Source organism: Protomyctophum bolini (genome assembly GCF_963924005.1).
Source record: "Protomyctophum bolini genome assembly, chromosome: 6".
NCBI classification, from domain to species: domain Eukaryota; kingdom Metazoa; phylum Chordata; class Actinopteri; order Myctophiformes; family Myctophidae; genus Protomyctophum; species Protomyctophum bolini.
Genome location: NC_137867.1, coordinates 25,799,182 through 25,818,078, shown reverse-complemented (window position 1 = coordinate 25,818,078; position 18,897 = coordinate 25,799,182). Strand labels below are relative to the sequence as shown.

The window sequence follows — 18,897 nt, the reverse complement described above, 5'->3', positions numbered from 1 at the left end:
ATGCACCATCTCTGCCAATCTGTGCAGTGTGCAACCTTAAGGATAATCACATACAGCTTTTTTTAACAGGCTGAAGTCTGTGCTATGTTGTGAGTGACTGTGTTAATGCTATAAGCATTTCTGTCCCTGACTCAGTGACCAGGAATGGGTCTCTCCAGGGACTGCTTTGAGAAGATAGTCCACAGTGCCAGACTGAACAGACTATTAATTTCAGTACAAGGAAGGATTAGGATATCTCTCATTGCTGATATTTATGAACCAGACTTCTTGACTAATGTGCTTAATACTTACTAAAATACTTATTTTCACACGTATACTCCAAGAGAAAACTGACCTGACTAAGAATCAAGTCCGTTTTATGGTACAGTCCAGTCTAGGACCAGTTTAGCGCTTCAGTTGAAGTGCAGTTTCTATAATGAATTGATTTAGAGAGTGATTATGGGATATGGTCAGTGCCCCATTTAACTGCTTAGCGGCCACTTGACCACATATAAATGCTAAATTACTTCGATAGCAAACCTACAATCACGGTGCAATGTGTTGTGAGACTGTTGATGAACTATTTACTACAAACTTTTAGTTCTGTTTTTTTGTGCCTATAATGACATTCCCAAATACCGCTACCGATTAACGGGCATTTTCACTGTATATGTTATGTAGTGGACCATGATTTTTTCTGTCCAAGCATGAACATAGCGTTATAGCGTTTGTTCACCACCAAGTGTCACTGTTTCACAGCCTCAGACACAGACACACACAGGCCAGGGAGGAGGGCTTGTACAGTACAGTACAAGTACACCACCACTCACTTCAGACGGATCTGTTTTTTTTTTTTGCTTTGATAGTGAACAGACTGACGGAAATGGAGAGAGAGAATTATCCACATCTCTCTAGGTCGTCCTCAGACGAGCCCTCCATTGTCGCTTCCAGTCGTCCCGGTTCTCCATACATCTAGCCAGTCCTGTGTCGTTCTTGAGTACATCCACGTATGTTAGTGTGGGACGTCCTCGTGAGCGATGCCTGTGTGTTGGTTCCCACAGCACCAATTTGCTGGCTGGCAGTTCTTGATGTCTTTGGCAGTGTCCTGCTAGTCTCATTCTCCTGGCTGTTATTTTCTGGCTCACCCTTGATATTCCCTCATATTCCCTCACATGGGTAGTAAAATTAGAGAAATAAGTGAGGAAAAGGGTCACGAGTTATGTTAACAAATTATGAGGGTTTTTTTAGGGTTTAACGGTAGTTCTAGGGTAAAGGATATGGATTTTGAAGTTAGAGTAAGTAAGTTTACTTGGTTAAGTTAAAGGGGAGGGTGTCAGAGAAAGATGGACTTGGACTACAGACAACAATGAAAACAGTTTGAAGGGCAACCGAGGTGAGGAGGATCCTTTGAGTGCAGGTCTGCGTTTGTAGGTGTGTGCAGTTGTGCACGTTGTCGGGCGTGTGCATGTGTCCTCGTCTGCCACTCGGTCTGTCTGGGAGAGCAGTGACTCGCCAGCAACAATGGTCACTATGGTTACAGAAAGTGTAGCACTGAGCGAGGCGATGGAGGACGCAGTGTTTTTTCTGAAGCTGTGTGAGACACAGATAGTGCAGGCTGTCATCTCTTCCTCCTCCTCACTCTTTTAAATGCCCTGCAGGTGGACTCTGTGAAGCCCGGGCCGTCTGTTGTTTGTTCCCCACGATGAACTCTGCCTCCTGTTCTTGCGTTTTGCAGTGCAGGCATTGGCTGACACAGACACACTGTACCAGATTATGTTTGTGTTTTTTTTAATGGTACATTGATTTATACTTGCTGTTGCACTGTATTAAGATACCCAATGTGGAAGGCCAGTTGACAGACACTGCACATACAGTAGCCTATATTCAGATTCTCCTTTCTGCTTCTACATGACACCTGATGTTATTACTTATCTTATGATCATTTGCATAACGGACAATACCCTTAGACATCCCCTGATATACACACTTGCCAGATGCACAGGGCTGGCGACGGGGTTGCCTGGCCGTCACGGCAGATAAAAGGGCACAGCAGACTTGCTGTCTGGCAGATTCTCCTGTTGTCATGGAAACCAGCAGTGGGTCAGAAAAGGTTCCTGGAGCGTTCCAGTGCAGCACGTGAAGCAACTCAACTCCCACTGTCTCACACTGATCATCATTGGCAATTAGGATGAAGACAAATCAAACAAAAAACAAAGCCCCCTGCTCCCACAACCAGATGGTGTCCTGTGGCTGTGTTGACATTAACATGCATCTCACTCAAAATACCCATGACGTGTCATTGCATGCTACATAGTCCAGCTCTCTGAACAAATAAGAGTCTAATTAGTCAGGTGCACATATAGTGATCAAGTATTGTTAATGAATAGAGATTAACGCCAATACATGCCACGTTATCCAGTTTACCCGTTTGTGGGATTCTTTGGTTTTTATAGGTTTTTTTTATACTTGTTCCCATACGGTACTAGTACTATGTACAGTATCTGTCAGAGCGGCTTGGCCTGAGTGAGGGATGTTCCTGTTTGAATAGCAGCTGTTCCTATGAGACAGCTGCACTTACCACAAATCCCAACGTTGCCAAAAGACATACTCAGCTGGACACAAGGGAATGTCCCCACTCTCCTACATTGTCCAGAGATAACTGATAGAGTTGTGAAGGCGGCCAACAATACCCCAGTGTGAGTGTGCTACTTTAGTTTACCTGTAGCTTATTAATGTGATTTATACGTGTGTGTGTGTGTGTGTGTGTGTGTGTGTGTGTGTGTGTGTGTGTGTGTGTGTGTGTGTGTGTGTGTGTGTGTGTGTGTGTGTGTGTGTGTGTGCGCGTGTGTGTGTGCGTGCGAGAGAGTGAGAATGGAGAAAAAACTGAAATGCTTAATTTTGAGTCATTCCTCTCCCCTGTGATGGTGAAGTGGTGCAAGAAAAGTGGGTGTCTAGTACTCTATTGATGACAGGAGACATCCTCAATCAGGTAGGCTGCCCAGTGCCTATACCTACTTCTCTCACTCACTCTCTAGCTCACACACACACACACACACACACACTCACACACACACACAGTAACTACTATTTGTTCTGTGGAGTAGGGCTATCAAACTCAGTCCTGGCTAGAACGCTCTCTCTCTCTCTCTCTCTCTCTCTCTCTCTCCCCCTCTCTCTCTTGCTCCCCCCACCTCTTGTTCTCTCTCCCAGTCTTTCCAAATATGTATGTTTTTCTCAGAGCGAACCGTCCGTATAACTGACAACAACAACAACCAGTCCATGAGTCCAGACGTCCAGTCGGAACTGCGAAGGAAATTAGTTGATTATCGGTCAGATAGATCAAAAATATTAATCCACGACTTTACTTAACGAGTGGCTAGCTACTATCCATCCAACATTCTGCAAACTTTTTGCGTTGAGGAACTTAACTTGAGGAGGAGACTGACTGGAGAGTGGAGCTGGTTGTTGCCCTGGCTGGGTGTGGAGGCAGGCTGAGGGAGGGTGGGTATTTTTCTCACTACATTGCAGTCGGACCAGGCCAGCAAACATCGGTGCGATCTGGAGACAAGAAAGCTCGGTAGGCTACCGTATTCTAAACAGTTTATCCGCCCGACAGGTAACAGAGGAAAAATAGGCTAACTGTTTAATTTGAGATGTAGTGCAGCTGTGGGAACCAAAATGTAATTATTGATTATAAGTAAAATGTGTGTCTACTGTCTAGCAGCCTACTGTGTCTGCAGGCCAGGCCAGGGCTGTCACCGTTGTCGCAGTCTGAGGTGTTAGAGTTTATTCCCGGGTTAGTGTTTGATCATCCGCTATTTCAGAGCCGGTGATGTGCCCGGCTTCGTGACGTCATTTAATAAGGCTCCGGTGCAGGTGTTGTGTGAGGCAGAGACCCGGACCATGCCGTTGTGACAGTACGGACCATGCTGCTCTCTGACACTCCTCGTTTATACATCACCATTCTGGTACGATTGATGATATTTATTCCATTATGTTTAATTTGTATCGCCTGTAGCCTATATACATTCCGTAAACTAGCTGTAGACAATTAGCGCAATAGACTGATGGAGTGTTTTCCTTGCCTGCCTGCAATGTCAAAACATGTATGGTTGCTATCAGCAGTATTTGGTGGTTGTGTTTGTGTTCCATAATCCATGCCTATTAAGAAGAAGAGAAGGTTCCCTCTCTGGCTACTAATTGGTTACATATATTTGTATCAGGCTCAGGCTATCACAATCATCGATCTGACACGTGACAGTGACACACGTCGGATCCTTGTATTTTTTCGGTCGTCTTTTGTGTTTCAGTGTTTGCCAATTCGATTTTCAACAGCATGCATTGCGGTGTGTTGTGGCTGACGATATGAGAGCCTGCATTTTCAACATTCAGCTTGTCTGTCTCAACTGTACGGCACATTGCTTGTTTGAACAGCAGGGCTTCTGCTTAACCATTACTAAAATTAGTCCATTTAAAATTAGAATTGAGGACCGAGTTTAAACATGTGTGTGCCTACTATGAATGAACGAACCAGAATGTATACAGTACTGTAGAAGCCTTTTGATAGCCTAATAAGGTGATGGGAATTCCATCACTGACCATTTTTTCTTTTTTTTACTATAACAGTAGCATAGTAACTAATATTCCTATACTGTATTCAACAGCCAGAATAAATGGCTGACTAGATTCCTCTCAAGTGGTCCCCACTTTAATTAATAGGCCTTTGTCTCCCACATAATGTGCACGGTGCATCACTGTCCAGCTTATTGTTAAAATCCCTGGGCTGTGTGCATGTGCCTAGTAAAATCCTCAATGTTAATTTTAACCCCAAGAGCGTAAAATGGATCCAAATGGGCTCTTATTATGAATACTGTCAGTCCCCAAAGGCTACTAAACCTCTGTGTCTCTGTAGGGGCTGTATGACAGCACAGGTGTTTGCATGAACATAACGGCACATAACAGTCCATTGCTAGGATGATGCAGGGGGTCCTTCAAATCCTTTTAGCTTTGCTCCTAGTAGTGCAAGTCCTGCAGGGAGGGAAGTGAAATCCCCTCGGTGTGCTACCCACTGCAGGGCTCGCTTGTCCCTAGAGGAGAGCTATTTCTCATACCAAATGGTGATAGCCTCAATCAGAATGCAACGTGTATAGCCCAGTGGTTCTCAAAGTGGGGTGACGGTCCCGGAGGGTTCCCAGCAAAATATAGCATCAATACCAGTTAAGCAACTTGAGCCTTATATACATTGGCTTGTAAAAAAGAATGTTCACAAAGCATTTTGAGCTTATAGATCTGCTATTTTCAGTCATTATACTCTAGTATTTTGGGGGGGGAAATAAAGATACAAATCTTGTATGGGGTCTCTGGCACAAAATGTTTTCTGATGGATGTCTGCGACATAATACAAATTAATTAATTTGGGGGTCCTTGACATGAAAATGTTTGATAACCACTGGTATAGCTGAGTAGATACTGTTAATCAACTATCCACGAGTAATACAGGTCAGGACTCTAATCAAGTATCGTCTCCCCATCAGTGAGTGTGCCCTGAGTCAGTCAGGGGGTCCCAGTTTTCCCAGTCGTCCCAGTCCGGAGAGTGTGTGCCTGCATAGTGATGGGGAAGGACTACTACAAGGCCCTGGGCATACCCAAGGGTTCCAATGAGGAGGAGATCAAGAAGGCCTACAGACGCATGGCGCTCCGCTTCCACCCTGACAAGAACAAGGATCCCAATGCAGAGGAGAAGTTCAAGGAGATTGCAGAAGCCTACGAGGTCCTCAGTGACCCCAAGAAGAGGGTGATCTATGACCAGCTGGGAGAGGAAGGTGAGGATAAGTGTGTGTGTGCGTGCGTGGGTGCGTGCGTGCGCTCGCGTCTCTGGTTCTCTATCCATTTAATTGGCAGAATCACAGTACACTGAAAATAACATATTTTCAAGTGAAAAATGCAGTAAGCATTTGTCAAACAAAATGTATCTGTAGATTCGAGAGCTTTCAAAGTGAAGCCTTGTTGGTCAGGAGTTGCGCTGGATTAAGATGTAATAGAAATAGCTGTGCCTAATATGATGAAGGAAGGCAAGCAGCTGACTCACTTTCTGAGAGAGATTGCTCTCCTCTCTATTTCATTATTTCTGCCTTTGTTTGTGCATGTCTTGAGAGTCCATTGTGATTCGTAACGTCACTAACACAAACCCGGAGCCCATATACAGTATGTGCATAAGTGCATCCCACATTTTAGCTTTCTACTCCAGCAGCGTGGGTGTCTTGATAGACAGACAGGCCTAAGATCATAACGTGGTGGGGGATATGAATAGCAGCGGCTGACGTAGTTTGTGTGAGTGTAGGTGTGTGTGTATGTGTGTGTGTGTGTGTGTGTGTGTGTGTGTGTGTGTGTGTGTGTGTGTGTGTGTGTGTGTGTGTGTGTGTGTGTGTGTGTGTGTGCGCGCTGTACAGTGTGGTACTCAGACTTATCAGTTCCTCCTGCTGTGGGAATACTCTCACCCACGTTGGGGCCACTCACCTCCCAGCCAAAGCCTCTTTGCTCAAAATATACATTTCTAACCCAAACTCTTATTTCTGGTGTATTCCTTTTTACCTGTCCAAATAATCCTACCTGTCTTGGTAGGAGAATTGAATTGAATTGAATTGAATTGAATTTAATTGAATTGAATTGAATTGAATTGAATTGAATTGAATTGAATTGAATTGAATTGAATTGAATTGAATTGAATTGAATTCTCATGTTCCTCTTTCAGGCTTAAAGGCAGGAGGAGGCAACAGCTCTTCAGGTCCTGCAGGCAGCTCAACATACCACTACACCTTCCATGGAGACCCCCACGCCACGTTTGCCTCCTTCTTCGGGGGCTCCAACCCCTTTGACATGTTCTTCGGCTCCAACCGCAACCACGGCCGCACCAACGGTTTCTCCTCCTTCCACAACAACCACGACCACAGCAACGACCTGGAGCATGACGCCGACATGGAGGACATGGACGACCACTTCGCTCACTTCGGTCGGCAGTTCGGCTTCCACCACGGCGGCATGAACGGCTTCCCGGGGGAGGGCCGGCGGAGGCGCGGCACCGGGGGCGGCCACTCGGAGCGTCTGGCGGCCAGCCACAAGCAGCAGGACCCACCGGTTGTCCACGAGCTGAAGGTCTCGCTGGAGGAGATCTTCCATGGCTGCACCAAGCGCATGAAGATCACCCGCCGCAGGCTCAACCCCGACGGCAGGAGCATGAGGACGGAGGACAAGATCCTCAACATCGTCATCAAGAAGGGCTGGAAGGAGGGCACCAAGATCACCTTCCCCAAGGAAGGGGATGAAACCCCAGAGAACATTCCTGCTGACATAGCATTTGTGTTGAAAGACAAAGGACATGCCCACTTTAAGAGAGACGGCTCCAATATCATTTATAACTGCAAGATCAATCTGAAAGAGGTGGGTGGATCCGCTCTTCTATCTATCTATCCCTTCTATCTGTCTGTCTGTCTGTTGATCGATCAATCAAATCAATAGATTTGTCTATCAATCTAATCTAATTTACTCTAATATTGTCTGTCTCTGTCTGTCTGTCTGTGGACCTAACAAATTGATCTGTCTGTCTATCCATCTTCATGTCTCTCAAATCTACACCACGTTGTGCAGCAGTGGAATTCAGTGAAGACAGCTAAAGGCAGGCCTATCAACTGTAGTGTCGCTTTAATTTAATGTGTGTGTGTGTGTGTGTGTGTGTGTGTGTGTGTGTGTGTGTGTGTGTGTGTGTGTGTGTGTGTGTGTGTGTGTGTGTGTGTGTGTGTGTGTGTGTGTGTGTGTGTGTGTTTGTGAGTGAGTGAGTGAGTGTAGTTGCCCTGCTGTCGTGCAGGATCATTGAGGAGCAGTGAATTCGCTCTGTCACTGCAGTGCGAGTGAGCCAGCAGGAATGTGGTGTCCCTGTGTGACCGGCAGAGAAGCAAAGTCCTTCTCTCACTCTTAACCCTGTTAATGCATATGTTCATGTATATACAGTATACTGTACATTAACAGTACCTACATGTTCATGTATCAGTGTGTACCGTAAATACACCACAGCACGTCGGCACGTACATTATCAGTATATTGTTGCTGTTGGGTGGAAACCAAATTAAAACCATTCCTTTTTTATTATTATAATTAGTTTTGCTAAATGTTTATCCCACGATTTTGTAACCCTTTTATTTTTACCCGGCCGGTGCCAATGCCAAAGCTGTAATCCTGGGCGCTACTCTCCCTCTGCCAACCTCATACATCTTCAATGTATGTATGTAGCAGGCCGCTTCTAATCACGTGACAGGGGGAGTTTCCCTGGTATGATGTAGCACGTGGAAGGAACACGTTATTCCAACCAGTTCCTCCTTGGTACCTACACAGGGAGAACATGCAAACTCCACACAGAAAGGCCTTTTCGCCAACACCACCTAGGGTATGGGCGCTGATGACTCGGGAGGAGAGAACACGCGCCCAGTGCCCACAGCGTCCCCGCTGGGAATCAAACCTGGGACCTTCTAGCTGTGAGGCGACTGCGCCACCGTGCCCACTAAAAACATTTTACAATGGTGAAATTATGCCTATATACAAGCTCAAGCTTGTAGATCGGTATTTTCACTATTTTTGTGTGACATTCTTGTATAGTCAATTATTAGGGCAGTATCAGTAGGTACTGTATACCGTACACCTACCTACAGTACATGTTCATGTACTGTATCAGTCAGTATGTACCGCGTACACCTAGCTTCATGTATCAATACACACCTACAGTACCATCTGACAACACATTCACACACAGAAGCATGCATGCACATGCTTTCGTTCATTGTACATACTGTAAATTATATACAGCACTTGTACAATTTTCAAGCATGTCACAACATTGTGTGTGTGCACACACATGAACATGCACACGTGCCACACACACGCACGCACACACACACACACACACACACACACACACACACACACACACACACACACACACACACACACACACAAACACATTCAAAGATGGATTGTTATGTGAAGGTGGCAACAGTTTGGGCTGCTATTAGTGTGACTGGCAGGGCATTTAATTAGCTCCTACTATGGGGGCAGTAGGCCCAGTTCAGCTCTGGTCTGTCTGTGAAATTAAACTAATTGTAATGATGCTGCCAGTCATATGCCTCTCATGCTCTAGTCGAGTGGTTTGAAGAAGAGTTTGTGCTTCTACGGTCTGGGTTTCTTAATCATATCGCTTTCCTTGTGAAAGCAGCCGCGACTTAGAAAAGGTCTTCTGGGCTGTGGCAGGCGTGGGTTGCAGCCAGCAAGATGCAAGGATTGGAAGCTGCAGAGGGAAATAGCATTTCTATGACATATGGTTAAACCTTTCGCATTTGTGGCACCCCTTATGAGCAGAAGTGAATGTGGTTTTGGAAGTACCTCTATAGCACTGTTTCCCAAACAGTCGGTCGGGACCCATTTGAGGGTCATGGACACATTTCTTTGGGTCCCTTAATTTTTTCCCCCTACATTTTGTTTTTAATTATAATTCCAAAAACACTCCCAAAAAAGCTAAAGTTTTCATGAATAAATACCAGATTAATTCGTTTTCTAAGTAATCTTCTTGAATAAATATAACTAAAATCTAAGACATTCCATAGATTAGAAAACAAATATTTTTGTGAGCTTGTAGATCTGCTTTTTTCACTAAGTTGGGGCCCGGGGGATGGTATAATTTCTCTTTTGGGTCACGGGCTAAAAAGTTTTGGAACCACTGCTCTATAGAGCCCTCTCAACCGAAGTCCTGATATCGAACTCGTGCATCCAAAAATAATTCGCATAAAAATCTCATAGATGTATTTTGAATTACATTATTATAAGAACTGTTCTCCAAAAGAAATCACATCCATGTGAAGTGAGTAATGCCTTTTTATCATGATGATGTATTGACCCACATGACGTCACGAGACAAACTCGTGCTGCTACCGACTAATAGACCATTATTGACACACAAACTCAAATGATGGAAGGGAGGCTCTCTGTATCGTGTTCGTGTATGATATTAACAGTAGTTATATTTGATCCAGTCTGTATTTGGAGAAGATTTACCACTGGGCGGTACCCAGAGTTAGCGCAGGAAAACGGCAGTAGACATCACGTGATTCACTGTCACCACTGAAGCATGTCATGCTCCGTCAAAACATTTCTGAGATTCCTTCGACTTTGTGACATCACATTTATTTGACATCACTGTAGCTAAAATAATCGTTTCAGTGGTGTCTGAGATACAGAAACAAGGACGCACAGACACGCGCATTGACAGGGGTGAAAACATTGTCTTCGACTCCCGGCCTGTCAACTTGGCGAAGACAGTAAATACACAAAGCTGTGTACACTATAGAGACAGTCCTGTGAAGGGAAATAAATTGCTGCGTAGACAAATTAAACGAGTTTGTATTTGATTAAACCTGCACAGTAATTGGACTTGCACTGCAGAATATTCCATAAATACTTTGTCATAGTTGCTCACCAAAAATAGCCGATTTTCGACTGAGAAGAATAAATTAGAGGTTATGCTCTCGCAGTTCCAACATAAGAGACTTAATTTGGATGCAGCAGAGAGAGGGAAAGGAGAAGGCAGGGAGAAAGAGAGGGAGAGGGGGGTATGAGGCCTGAGGGAAGTGGGTCAGATGAATCGGTATCCAAAGCAAATAAAAGCTTGTGTTCCACTGAGACACTCTGCTCTGCTCTGCTTCCAGGAGCTCTGAGGTGTGATGCCCTGACTGGATGTTTAACGCTGCAGTAAAAAACACAGCCACCTAGTGCTGCCACCTAGTACTAGTGCTGCACAATTTATCAAAAAGAATGATCGAGATCTGATCAGACAACTATACAATCTAATTTTGTGAAGAGCCATGCAGCACTAGTATACTGTCCAATTAATTTTAGTTACTCTTTTAGTTTTTTAACTTTTTTTAATAAAGATCTTCTTGTGGAGGAAAATCGAGATTCTAATTTGAGCAAGAATCGTGCAGCACTACACAGTAAATGTGTGTCCCTATTCTGACTGAGGCAAACATTTTGACGCATTGTGAACTTGATTGGCTATTGTCGGTAAAGAGATTTGGTGTAGAGGGGAAAAAGAGCAGACCAAGTACTGAGCAGGTCAAGTTTACTGTATAGAAAGCCTCTACACTTCATGTTTAAACCTGAGTTTAAGCATTGCGCCATTCTTGGAACCAACGCCTTACAATTGCTCCTTGTTGACTGTTTGTTGTTGTTGCTCCAGGGACTTTCCCTTCTAGAGGAGATAGTTTTTCTGGGAGAATATCTGAGAGCATAGAAATACTGCCAAGACGTTAGTTCTGAGTGTACCAATTTGCACGTTATTATGACAGTAGTAGTAGACTAGTAGTAGCTAAGCTATATAACTTAGCATGACTGTCAGATTGACTTACTATCAACTAACCTACATCTATTACTGGTACCATATAAAAGACACTAAGACAGTCTGTGCAGAGTGATGTTATTGAGAACAGGCAGTGCTACTATCTCCTTTCTCTCCTCTTGCAGCAGCAGAGGCCCTGTCGCAGTTTTGTGCTAACTGTAACTGCTGAGCTCTAAGAGCTTAATGGACGACACTTCACATCTGCACCTCTGATATCATTTAGGCTGGCAAACATATGCTATGTCATTTGATTAACTCCAGTCCTATAGACCGTTAGTTAGTTTTCAGGGATTGTTGTGTGATGGTTGTGTTACTCAATCTCTATAATAGATGCATGCCAAGAAGACCTGAAACTCAGAGGCTCCGAGGAAAAAAGGGACTCTTTTTAACCAGTTTCTTTCAAGGTGAGCTTTAGAATATTTTCTCCCGAAAAATGTGGAGGGGGGACTTTAAGATTTAGTTCTCTACGACAGTTGACAGTACGACAGTGATTGACTAGTCGTTGATTGACGCGTGTGTGCTTGTGTGCATTCATGCTTCCTAGAGCAATTTATTGTCTGATCTGAGGCTTATTCTATCAGCGGGTCCTCAGATCAGCTGGCACTGTGTGTTGAGTGCCATAGCAACCACTCTGTGTGACACTGGACTGGACTTGTGAATTGTCATAGTGAATGGAACCATGTTCATAACGGGGAGATGAGTCAATCATCAACATACCAGTCATAGGCTTGCTATAGCAGAGGAGTAATTTATGGGAAAGAAGTGACCACTTAAGCCGTATTTCAAACATACCAGCTAAAATAGCTGATCACGATGCATTGTGCGCTTATAGATCTGTTCATTTCTCTATTTTATTGTTTCTTTTTTTATGTTTGGCTAGAATGATAAAATAGAGATGGCAGGTTTTAAGTGGGTAATGAATGTATGATTGAAGACAAGCAAACACGTGTCAATAACGTGTGTCACATCATGTACAGTAGATGGATCGGTGCGAACTGAGATGCACAAACACAATAACGTGTGTCACAATCTACTGTATGTGTGTACAGTAGATTGGATTGATCTGATGAAAAAAAAATCACAGGTGGAGAATATACAGATAAAGAAACCTACATTTGAGGTTAAACGTGAACACTAGGGAGTGGAAGATTGGCAGTTGCCATCCCCTTGGAGCCCAAATGACGCTCCTGTGCTATAGGTCAAATACCCACCATGTACTGTAGATGTGCATAATATAGTTCGAAAGGAGGGCGACATCACGGTTGGAAACGTTGCTGTCTATTCTGTGAGGCAGCTGCTCTGCCAGACTGAACCAGAAACACTCCACAATGTCCACCCCTATATGTTCACAATATGCCTGTATTTAGGCCAGGTGCTGGACATCAAGGTGAGAATCAAGGAGAGGATAAAACATATGCATACTGTTTTTAAGCTCCAAAAAGAACGTAGTTTTATTACTGGCAACGTTTGGAGCACAGCACCTGTCCTGCACCATACTCCATACTCCAACCACAGGGACAACATCCCTGTCTCTCTACCCCTCAAAGGTGCTTAGTGCCTGGGTTCCACTCCCGATCCCGACGACCATTGCTGAGTGTCACTCCCTCCCCTTCTCTTTCTCCCCATTTCCTGTCAGTCTACTGTAAACTATCAATGAAGCCAAAAATATATATATAAATTAATTATCTGATTTCTCTCTCTCCCCATTACCTGTCAGTCTTCTGTAAAGTGTAAACTATCAATAAAGCCAAAAATATATATATATTAAAATTATAAAATATTTGTAAAATAAAAGGGTCAAAATGTTTTGCCAGTAATAAAACTTGATTTGCCCCTATATGTTGACATTAACCCACTAGATGAGATGAGGAAAATTCCTAAAAAGACGAGTAGAGTAGAGGCCCTAGCCTAGGCCCTAGCTCCAGCCCTGAATCGCTAGCCGCCCAAGCCCATTAAAAAAAACTATATGTTCTGGCGAATAATAAAATGAAACAAAATGAAAATTCAGGCTGAGTATCAGGCTATAGAGGCACTGATTGGGTATTTAAGTTAAAGTCGTAACAACAATACAATGCTACTTACTCTCTGGCTTTCTCAACCGAGATGTATGTATTAAAAACAATCCGCAAAGATGCACTTCTCAGTTTCACTTTTAATTAGGTAGAAATTCAACCACACTGCAGTGTGGTGTGAACGGGTTCGATGCAGTTCAAACTTGAAGTCGAACCCCTGTTTTGCTCATCACATCACTCCCTGGGTAAGTAAAGACCACCAAAGAATTATCTCTACTGAGAATATTCATCAGAAACTTAATTCACATATTTGTTGATTCAGACAGCTGTATCTAACCAAGGCAAATCTAGTGCAGTTTTCTTACCGATGAACTCCTGATAACCACAGCTCCCCCAGCCTGAAGTTTAAGTTCTCTCTTTACGCTATGACAGGATTCAATGGGCTCTGTGATAAGGCCCAGTAAGAGAGAGAGAGAGAGAGAGAGAGAGAGAGAGAGAGTGAGTGAGTGAGTGAGTGAGTGAGTGAGTGAGTGAGTGAGTGAGTGAGTGAGTGAGTGAGTGAGTGAGTGAGTGAGTGAGTGAGTGAGTGAGTGAGTGAGTGAGTGAGTGTGTGTGTGTGTGTGTGTGTGTGTGTGTGTGTGTGTGTGTGTGTGTGTGTGTGTGTGTGTGTGTGTGTGTGTGTGTGTGTGTGTGTGTGTGTGTGTGTGTGTGTGTGTGTGTGTGTGTGTGTGTGGCTCCCCACCTCCTGCCCTAGCCCGTCTGACAAGCCCTCCAACTATTTACGACCTCAGCCGAATCCTTACTTCATTAGCTCTAGCTATGAGTCCTCAGCTAAAATTAGTCCCCAGTGCACTGCACTCTGCAACCCCCAACTCAGACACGCGCACACATACACAGCGTCCAAAACCGAAATGCTCAAGTAGCTGGCATTGCTGTCCTGCTCTTTGGGAATTGAGCCACGGCCAGCCAAGTCATGTTTCCTGATTAATGCAGACCAAAAAAAACACTTACAGTGGTCTGATTTATCATGTGTGGGGCTGTGTAATTTGAATGATACCGTGAAAGGCAGCAAAACAGAAACTGATGTTGAAGATATTTGGTTGGTCATGGAAACATGAAGTCATCTACCTTGGCATGTAGTTTATATTAAAGATGCTTAACTATTCTTCTCTTCCCTTCTCTGCTCTTTCCTCTCTTCCCAGGCATTGTGTGGCTGTACTGTTAGCATTCCCACGTTGGAAAACCGTGTGATATCGCTCCCGTGTCACGAGATCATCAAGCCAGGAACGGTAAAGCGCGTACGAGGGGAAGGCCTGCCATTACCCAAAAGCCCATCGCAGCGTGGTGACCTCATCGTAGAGTTTTCCATTCGTTTCCCTGACAGGATCCCCCCTCAGTCCAGGGAGATTATTAGACAACACCTGCCCCAGTCTTAGGGAGACTTGACCCCCCCCCTCCCCAACACACACACACACACAAACCCTCATGACTCATCATGGCCCTTCCGCCACTGCCAAACATACAGAATACACAAGATTTGATAATCTTCTTTCAACAGCCGTGACGTTTTGTTTTATTTGACCATATTCTATTCATCTTACTTCTAGTTGCCACTCCAAAATCCCCAGCCTGTTTTTATTTCACGTGGTGTTAAACAGACACAATATATACAGGGACTTTTCTAGAGGAAGAGCAAAGTGCCAAGACAAACTGCAGTATTGGGATATTGTTGTTTGTGTTTATTTTGTGTACGCACAGAGACAGTAATACCGAGGATGAACTCGGGCTACTTTTTGCTTTTCCCGGGACTTCTTTTCTTAACTCTCTAATTTTTTATGGTTTTATATGCCGTCCAGCTGGCCCGGTCTTTTTTGTTTGTGATACAACGAACGAAGCATCCAATATTTACAAAAACTAAATGTTTTCTGGGATTTTCTTTTCCAAAGGAAGTTTCAAATAGGATTATTTGCTTTCACCTTGAGTGTGGAACTGACATCAGTTTCAGTGTGTCTGTCAGTTCAGTTTAAAATTGCCTGTTTTCTTAGAGCTGGACAGAGCTTCATGCATGACCTCTTGGTGCCAACCAACAGTTTTGGAATTTATCTCTCCGCAAGTCAGAACCACAGTCCAACAGCTGTATTGCAATGGGTGCTACACTAGGTGAATTGCACCAGAAGTCTCAGACTATACAATTATGTATCTTGTGTTTCTTATGCTGCTTTGGAAGATCTGAGGTTGACAATCACATAACAGCACAGTAAAGCCAAGCAAAGAGAGTATTTAAGTCCTGACATCACTCCATTATCCCCTGGTCATGGAAGTATCTTCTCTATTGAAAATACCATGGCATAGAGTCATCTTCAGTCACGTCATATAAGAACTGTGTTCCAAAAAGAAACAAATCAGCCTGGTGATTCTGTCAGGTATGTGACTGTGTCATTTATGATATTGAGTTGCATTTGATAACAACTCTGTGTTTGGAGAAAATGTATTTATTTTCTTACTCTTTTATTACTTCGTACTTTTTCACAGTTGGTTGATGCTTCATATCCATATGATATATCCATTTGTTTATTATTGGAACACAGTTCTTATATGCCACATGCTATTGAGACCCTATGTTCTTTTTAATGGTGAATGTTAGTCTGTGACTCAGGGGGATAGCGGCCTCTTGCGGCATTGATGTCAGACTTCGGTTCTCTACACAATATTCACATAGGAGATGGGTTCTTTTACCTTGAGCTCTGGTTAGTCTGAATTACCAGCCTCACTATCTGAGGGACTTTTAAGTGCCTTAGCCTGGTTTTTCGCACACTTTACAAACACACACACACATGCATACACAGATCTCACGCATACACAGACACGCACGCACACACAGTAAAGTCAAATTACGTGTACTGTCATAACAACATAAAGCACAATATTGTACGCTGTGTGATACCAACAACTTGGAGCTGGCTGACTTGTAATTTCAATAATGTTGAAAAAAGAAACCACATTGCACTATGTAAAATGGCAGGGAACAGTCTAATCATAGTGATATACAAAACACTTATGACCTCGTATTTACACAGTGTAAAACCCTGAGTGTTCATTTAACTTTGAGAGTGCACAAATATATTATTTTGTTTAAAATTCGTTACCTATTATGATCTCAGAGGTGCCATAACTGTGCAGTCTAGGGCTGTATTTTGTGTGTCTTAAGTACCAGGTCTTATTACCTAACTTGAGTAAACTAAAGACCTGGAGGCGTGATCAATGCCATTTGGCTATTCTGAGTGGCCAAAGAGCATTGATCACGCCTCCAGGTCTTTAGTTTACTCAAGTTAGGTAATAAGACCTGGTACTTAAGACACGCAAAATACAGCCGGTTTCCTAAAAGGATCTTTAACATGAAGTTTACCGTTGCTCCATTCATTGTAGCTGCAGATGTGAAGAATCCTCTGGGAAACCCAGCTGCAAAGTGGAGGCTAGGTTCTATTGTCCTTGTTCCAATGCCATGCTTCAGTGCTACAGCCATTCCAAAAGATGGACAATTTGGTTTGTGATTTGACAATTGCTTCCAATTTCTGTAACATATCTGTATACGGAAATGTACATCTGTTTTGAAATCAATTATAGACTGTGTAGAAAGCAGTTTTAACAATACTGCAGCAGCTGTTCTCTGAAGCTGTAGGGGGCACTAAAGGCTCTCACAGTGGTTCAACCCTTATCAGTCGTATTTATCCAGTGTATGGGAAAATGTTTGAATGCAATGTTGCTTGATGCACTTTTATGTCACAAGAGATTTTTGACAGATATAAATTCATTGAAAGAATGACTTGAGTGGATTTTGTGTGTGTGTGTGTGTGTGTGTGTGTGTGTGTGTGTGTGTGTGTGTGTGTGTGTGTGTGTGTGTGTGTGTGTGTGTGCGTGCGTGCGTGCGTGCGTGCGTGTGTGTGTGCGTGTGCGTGCGTGCGCGTGCAAGACTCACTTGTCACTGCTTTTGATAAGGCTCATCATTTTGAAATTACAACAAATAAACCATAGCTGTGAACTTTCTCTGTTTATGTTTATGAACTTTTTCTCACAAAAGTACAAAGCTCCCCCAGTCTGTTCACCTTGACATCAAACAGAATATCCTCAGAATCACATACCCTGCCCCCTGAACTTATTTATCTGTGCTACCAACTTTTAGTCTTAATCTTCCAGCCAAGGGCGTTTCTAGGATTGTTTTCTAACTGCAAAAATGTCAGTTTCATGATACTGACATGATTCTGACCATGATACTGACATGATTCTGACCATGATACTGACATGATTCGTGACCATGATACTGACATGATTCTGACCATGATACTGACATGATTCTTCTGACCATAATATTGACATGATACTGACCACTATAGTGTGTGTAGCTTGTCTTTGACAAGGTATATTCATTATCCATTAGCTCTTGTTTGTCTTGGCTGGGCCTCTTTTGATGACTGCAGTACATTTTGGATGTTTTCCATTGGTTTGAGTTATAGATCAACAAAATGCTGGCAGACTTTGACTTTGGTCTGTATAAAAGGCAGAGGGACACTGTTGTGATCAGCAACTCACTAGTCTGTCCATCAGAGCTTTCAGAGGTAAGAGTCAATTCCTAATTACTGTGCTTACTACAGTAAATACCAACTGAATGATCCTGCATAATTGGAAAGAAAATGTCAGTCAATGGAAAAGCACTTTTGATTGATTGAAATTGTATTTAATTTGTATTCATTTGTAGAATGGGTACAGTTCAAACGAATACAGGTCAATACAAAAACTGCTATGACGATAAAACCAGAAAAAGCACTCGTTTACTGTACATCAGGGTCCTCCATTTTCAATTCATCATAACATTTAAAGACGTACAAATATACACTTCTATGAGATGTTGCTAATAAGTAGATTGAGATTGTTTGTGTGTGTGTGTGTGTGTGTGTGTGTGTGTGTGTGTTGTGTGTGTGTGTGTGTGTGTGTGTGTGTGTGTGTGTGTGTGTGTGTGTGTGTGTGTGTGTGTGTGTGTGTGTGTGTGTGTGTGTGTGTGCGTGTGTGTGCGTGCGTAACATGCAGACAGGCACCAGGACATTATTATCCAGTGTTCATAAGGCCATGGTTGCTTGGGGGGGGGGGGGGGGGGAAGCTGTCCAGGAGCCTGCTGGTCCAGGCCTTGACACTGCTACCACTTGCCAGACCGTAGCAGCTCAGTAGTCCATGGTCCATAGTCTTTGATAGTACTACACTGTATTTACTGTCACTGAAGCCTGTAGTGCCACATCATTCAGTGACAGTGTGTACATCCTGAATGCAGGGAAACTCACATCCATTAATGCTGTGTGCTCAAACTGCTCATCCCAGGAGAGGTCCTCTGTGTTGAAGTCTGTTGACTCTCTCAACAGCAGACTCATTGATGGTAATGGGGTCCAGCCTCTGTCCTCTCTTCCTGTAGTCCACGATCAGCTC

General features: G+C 43.5%; 1 protein-coding gene across 5 annotated transcripts; it reads left to right on the top strand.

Annotated features, from left to right (window-relative positions):
• Positions 1-2,948: 2,948 nt before the first annotated feature.
• Positions 2,949-17,468, top strand: dnajb5 (DnaJ heat shock protein family (Hsp40) member B5). 5 transcript variants are annotated; one of them, XM_080766787.1, is made up of 5 exons: positions 3,231-3,556; positions 3,856-3,947; positions 5,514-5,801; positions 6,731-7,416; positions 14,628-17,468. In XM_080766787.1, exons 3-5 carry the CDS (start codon positions 5,591-5,593, stop codon positions 14,859-14,861), a joined length of 1,131 nt encoding a protein of 376 aa, XP_080622913.1. In that variant the 5' UTR covers positions 3,231-3,556; positions 3,856-3,947; positions 5,514-5,590; the 3' UTR covers positions 14,862-17,468. The 5 variants fall into 5 exon arrangements, with proteins under 5 accessions (XP_080622915.1, XP_080622913.1, XP_080622912.1 ...); XM_080766786.1 differs by having other exon boundaries at positions 3,804-3,947; XM_080766789.1 differs by lacking the exons at positions 3,231-3,556; positions 3,856-3,947 and adding an exon at positions 2,949-2,968.
• The last annotated feature ends 1,429 nt before the right edge of the window (positions 17,469-18,897 follow it).

Bases quoted from the DNA above. Each gene is read 5' to 3' on its own strand.
- dnajb5 (XM_080766789.1), top strand. From the start codon at position 5,591: ATGGGGAAGGACTACTACAAGGCCCTGGGCATACCCAAGGGTTCCAAT. The intron at 5,802-6,730 runs GTGAGGATAAGT...TTCCTCTTTCAG, and splicing joins TGACCAGCTGGGAGAGGAAG to GCTTAAAGGCAGGAGGAGGC. The intron at 7,417-14,627 runs GTGGGTGGATCC...CTCTCTTCCCAG, and splicing joins GCAAGATCAATCTGAAAGAG to GCATTGTGTGGCTGTACTGT.